This window comes from Stegastes partitus, unplaced genomic scaffold (genome assembly GCF_000690725.1).
Source record: "Stegastes partitus isolate 25-593 unplaced genomic scaffold, Stegastes_partitus-1.0.2 Scaffold2420, whole genome shotgun sequence".
NCBI lineage: Eukaryota > Metazoa > Chordata > Actinopteri > Pomacentridae > Stegastes > Stegastes partitus.
The window spans coordinates 31,989-37,498 of NW_007580151.1; the positions used below are offsets into that span (position 1 = coordinate 31,989).

At 39.4% G+C, this 5,510-nt stretch overlaps 1 protein-coding gene across 1 annotated transcript in view; it reads left to right on the forward strand.

The window, feature by feature from the left end:
* The first annotated feature begins 544 nt into the window (after positions 1-544).
* The window catches only part of LOC103374970 (protein SET-like), a 10,749-nt gene continuing 5,783 nt past the window's right edge, over positions 545-5,510 (forward strand). Inside the window, exons 1-6 of the mRNA XM_008305146.1 lie at positions 545-751; positions 4,167-4,224; positions 4,316-4,458; positions 4,620-4,723; positions 4,809-4,922; positions 5,278-5,448. Coding sequence (XP_008303368.1) covers positions 682-751; positions 4,167-4,224; positions 4,316-4,458; positions 4,620-4,723; positions 4,809-4,922; positions 5,278-5,448 — 660 coding nt within the window. The 5' untranslated portion in view covers positions 545-681. The remainder of the gene's footprint in view (positions 752-4,166; positions 4,225-4,315; positions 4,459-4,619; positions 4,724-4,808; positions 4,923-5,277; positions 5,449-5,510) is intronic.

Genomic DNA, 5,510 nt, shown 5'->3' on the forward strand with positions numbered 1-5,510 from the left:
CGAGCCACAGTACCACTACTGAGAGCTGCAGACAGCGAGTCTAATTATCTGACTTCACAAATATGTAAAATGACATATGGAAATTGGTGGACATAAATGGAATTTGTATCATCAGTGCCGAGGAAGATTGAGTCTGTCATCAAAACAAAGATGGAACTACAAAGTATGAAAAAGGTAAAAACATTTGAATCTCAGTAATAAAAGGTGTACGTGTTCCAACTTTTGTTGCATTGAGGTTCGACTGTGGGTCCTGTATTTTTATTATTGTAAAATCTAAAAAGTTTCATTTTACACAGGAGTAAATACTGTTTGACTGAGAGGTAATACAGTAACTGTAATATAATACGGAACGGAATCATTTGAAATTCGCTAATATTGCACATTTTGTTCTGTCTACTGTACAGGTCTCAGGTAACGGAGCTCGATGTCCTGGCTGTATGTTTCAACTGCAGTGTCGCACTCCAGCCCGCTGGGGGCAGTAGAGCACCGTGAATACGTTCACCGACCAGGCGCTTCACAGGGAACCAGAAACAAGCGTGCGCAGCTGCGCTCAGTCCTCCTTATCGTGGGTTGGAAGACACGCACTCTGTGTAAGGTGGAAGTAACTTTTGTCCTACAGAGAGGAGTTTTAAACCGCCCGGGCGATACATCTGGTCTAAAGAGCCGCGGCAAACGATAACCATGTCGGCCTCATCGGCAAAAGTCAGTAGGAAGGAGAATTCAAATCACGACGGAGCGGACGAGACCTCTGGTAACGTCAAGGAATGGCGGTTATCCTGTGCAACGCCATTTTCATTTGTTTATCGTCATTTTGTTATTTTCAGTGCAGCGTGATGTGTTATTTCGAGTTACAGCTATAAATTACCGTGGATGACCAATTATTTTTTTTACGTTCACCTCCACATAGACGTTGGTGTAGAATGCTGTTGTGCAGGGCATTTCACTATTGTAGCATGCTAGCATGGGCTAACCTTTTAGCGTGAGCAGGTTGCTAGCTGTTGGCTTACATTAGCACCCTAGCGTCAGTTCATGAGCACGAAGGAGGCCAGTGTTTGCTTTGCATACGCTGCATTCAGCTTGGTGTGCAGTTATTGTTTGTGCAGACATTTTGGAAGGTTTGTTTCAAACGAGTTGTGCTGAATTCAGAAGCAGCTGTGCGTTTCCTCGCGTGCTTGTAGCTGCCGCTCCACAATCGATTGTTTGCCCATATTGATAGCAAGTATAAAATTCAGTATTTTGCATTTTCTAAGAAAGGCCGAGCACCGATAACGTTCACGTCTGCTGTTCAATACAACGTGCATGCCACTTTGCTTTTGTATTGTCTGTTAGTTGCTGAGTAAAACGTAAACAAGCGCATCTTATTCACTTAGTTGGCTACAATGTCGCTGTGAAGCGGCATCCTGCGTGTTAACATGTGTTTAGCATGCATAAGGAGCTATTTGTCGACAGTGTGCTATTATCAGCGGGAGGCAGACGGCACAGTGCAGCCCCTCATTCAAACCAGGCCGCCTTTAGCAGCAACAGGAAGCTGCAGACGGAGGGTCTGTGGCTCCGGCACTAACGGAGGTGGAAGCTCCTCTAAACTCTCAGATCGAGTGTTCGGCGGTTTTGGGGTCACGCGTCGGTACAACAGATTAAACAAACAACATTATAAACATATATTTGTATTTATTTTAGGGAACAAAATAACTAAACCATTTTGCTTTAATAGTGTTTCACTGGCCATTATTTTCCCTGGCACTCAAATGCTGGCATGTTGTCAATGAGAAAAATAACTTGGGGAGATCATGGAATTTGATTCACATGGGCCCTTGCATGCTTGTGGATGTGGAAAGTACACTGACTGAAGTGTCTGACCGTGGGTTGACTGATTATCCCCCTGGCCGCGTATTTATTCTGATATTCAGCGTTTTTTCCAGTTGTTTATGATATTTTTTGTTGATTAGTTTTTAGCCAATTCCCAAGCAAATGAGTCAAACAAACTGATTTAAAATGCAGTACTTTGGCTCAGTCATATTGCATTTCACTTTGACATCTCGGATCTCTGATGCAGCCTCCCTGCTCCATCTTTGGTCTCTGCTCTGGGCTGTGAAGCAGTGTCACAGCACATCTAACTGGCTATACATCACAAACAATAGCTTATCCACACAGACAGATCAGTGTTGAAAAGTTCTTTTTTTAATTAGCCATATAGAAAACTTAACACTAGCAATAGAATCTCAACATTGTTTTGTGTTGGAAACTGTGTTAGTTTAAATTTTCACTGTAAGGTGGTGTTTTTACTGCAGATTTATACCTCTCTCAGGTATTGGCCTTGAAAAAAAATTAGATCAGTTCATCTCTAGTCTGTAGTTGATAGTAGAGCTGAATGATGTGGCAAAGAAAAAAAAATCATATTGCAATTACATTGACAGATATTAGATGTGAGTAGTGGTTTTAGTGGAAATTGTAATTTTTGCATTTTCTTTCAACTGAAAAAAAAGAGTATTAAAAAGTCTTTATTCATATATATATATAATTTTTTTTTTGTTCCATTTTATTTTATTTATTTATTTTTTTCTGCAGTTTGAACCAAACAAGCATGTTTCCTTATGTCTGTAAAATGTAGGTTGTAGGCTGGGGAATTTCTGTAGGACTGCTGTGCTCTTTCAACAATATGTTTCATACGTTGATTCATTTCCCTGCACTCTTTGGCAGGCACTGTTATGTGGCTCCCTCTAAAGCCATCCATTGGTATTGAGAATCCTCTAATGAGGCTCTAGCATTTTGGCATTTTGATATATCTAAGTCTGTTACTTTCCATGACTGATTACTGGTCACATATCCACATCCCTACACCTGTGCCACATGAGCTTTGTGAACGTATGTAGTCATACTAGCTTGCATACTGTTGCCATGCTGCACTACCAAAACTTTCCAAGTGGTACTTCTGTGAAGGAATTTTTGTTCTGGAGTGAGCAATTGTTTGGATGATAGGGTGTACTGAATCAGTGAGGTTTCATACAGATTTGAATGTCTCATACCGAGCAGTTGAGGACAAATACTCGTACTATTACACCGTCACAACACACACTAACATACACACACAAGCTCTAACTAGTCACACCATGGCTTGCCATTTACTTTTCATGCAATAGAGAAATGTTTGGGAATTTGGTTTGTAGCCAGAGAATTTGGCTAAATTCCTTGCAATCAACAAAGTACTGTATTAAATCACAGAGCACATTCAATCAATTTCAGATGCAGATGTCCCACATGGCAAAACCAGTTAACTACAAGAAGTAGCCGAGAACATCGAGAACATTTCAACATTTTATAATGATTTAAAAACATTTTTTTTGGTTGCTTTGGGATTTTTTTTGGGCATGAATAGTGATGTTCTGTGATGTGCTAGGCTGCTTCCAGTCTACATGACTTAAGTTGCTTTTATTTCCTCTTAATGTGCCAAATAGTGTTGTTGTTTGTGTGTGAAATTTCATGATGTTTGTCAAGTTATCGCCCGACTCTTAGATATGATTTTTGATAGTGTTCGATCACGATATGTTTGCGAATATATATATATTTTTTTAACCTAACATAAGAAACCTTCTTAAGGTTTCCTAAATGTTTCAATCCATTAATGATTCTTCAACGAAATCTTGATAGACTGAACCTTGTGCAGTGTAGAAATCTGCTTTTCAGTTTTAACTTTACTTATTAACTTGTACTAAGTTCTGACTGTTCTGTGAGATTTCTCATTTTTAGACAGGAAAATTAGTAAAATTTAGTAACATTGCTAATTTGGACACATTTGCAAATTTATTTCATTCAGTTCTCTAATTCCGTGGGCTATGCCAATTGTGTAACTGTTTAACCGTACTCCCATTCATCGGGCCACGGTCACCTTGGTTGCCTTTCCACTTGAGGAAAAGCATGTTTGTCACAAGGACATCAAAACTGATATCCTGACTCCAGCACAGCGGGTCCAGCCCTAATAGACCGACTTGAGGTTTTCTGCAGTTAGATTAAAAAAAAAAAAAGTTCATGTATCAGTTTTTGGCAATTTAACTAAATGATTTGGGAAATATTGAATATCACTTAAATCCACTATTGTGTATATATATGTGTGTTATTCTTTGCATAATTCCAGAATCTTACTTTAACCATATATTTCCTTGTCCTTCCAGAAAAAGAGCAACAAGAAGCAATTGAACACATTGACGAAGTACAGAATGAAATTGACAGGTAACTTTGAGTGTCGTGTATCAGCACTGAAAAACAGACGTATGAAAATAGTTGTTTAATTTGACATGTTTCTGTCTTCTTTTCCCGCCAGACTGAATGAACAGGCTAGTGAAGAAATTTTAAAAGTAGAGCAGAAGTACAACAAATTACGTCAGCCGTTCTTTCAGAAGCGATCAGAACTCATAGCCAAAATCCCCAACTTCTGGGTCACAACATTCGTCAACCATCCACAAGGTAAACGTTGCTTCTTACAGAAATCATTATCTGTTTATGAAACACATTTATTGTCTTAACTTGTTTGCAACCTTGAAGTGCTTTCAGAAGTTACTCAGGAAAACGCACATAAAATTGTGTGATCTAACTGTGTGTGCTTGTCTGTTGTGTCGAATCTCTAGTTTCAGCTCTTCTTGGAGAGGAGGATGAGGAAGCACTTCATTACTTGTCGAGGGTTGAGGTCACTGAGTTTGAGGATATCAAGTCCGGCTATAGAATAGATTTTGTGAGTTGACGGGTTTGCTTTGTATTCATATGTTCTATAAATGGCATGCCAGTTTTCTGATGCACATGTTTTCTCTTTTCTGTAGTATTTTGATGAGAATCCATACTTTGAGAACAAAGCTCTCTCCAAAGAGTTTAATGTAAACGAGAGCGGAGACCCTGTTTCCAAATCAACTGAAATCAAATGGAAAGCTGGAAAGGTTGGTTTGCTTGTTTTTCTTTGCCTTGTGTGCAGTATTGTGACAATATAAGGATTTACATTGTTAAGTTTTGGGATTAGGAAATTATGAAGGGCACTCTTTGGGTGTTTTTGAACAGAGCAACAGTTAGGATAATAATAAGAGATTTATGGAATACAGAAACAATTGTGGTTGTTTTAATTAAATCAACCTAAGGAGAAGGAAAAGACTGAACTTATTAAATACCATCTAAACTGATAACCTGCAGTGTATTTCCATATTTTGTCAATGTAACAGTGGTTTCAGGTCTTCTTCCATGGATAAACTTTTTGTAACTTCAAATCCTGACTAGCCACATTTCCCCCTCCTCCCCCAGGACCTGACGAAGCGTACTGGTCAGACGCCGAACAAAGCTGGGAAGAAAAGGCAGCATGAGGAGCCAGAGAGCTTCTTCACCTGGTTTACTGACCACTCAGATGCAGGAGCTGACGAGTTGGGAGAAGTGATCAAGGATGATATCTGGCCTAACCCGCTGCAGTACTACCTGGTAGGATTATTACCCTTTAGCTTGGTTTCCTCTCGATCAGGGGTGTCAAACTCATATTCATC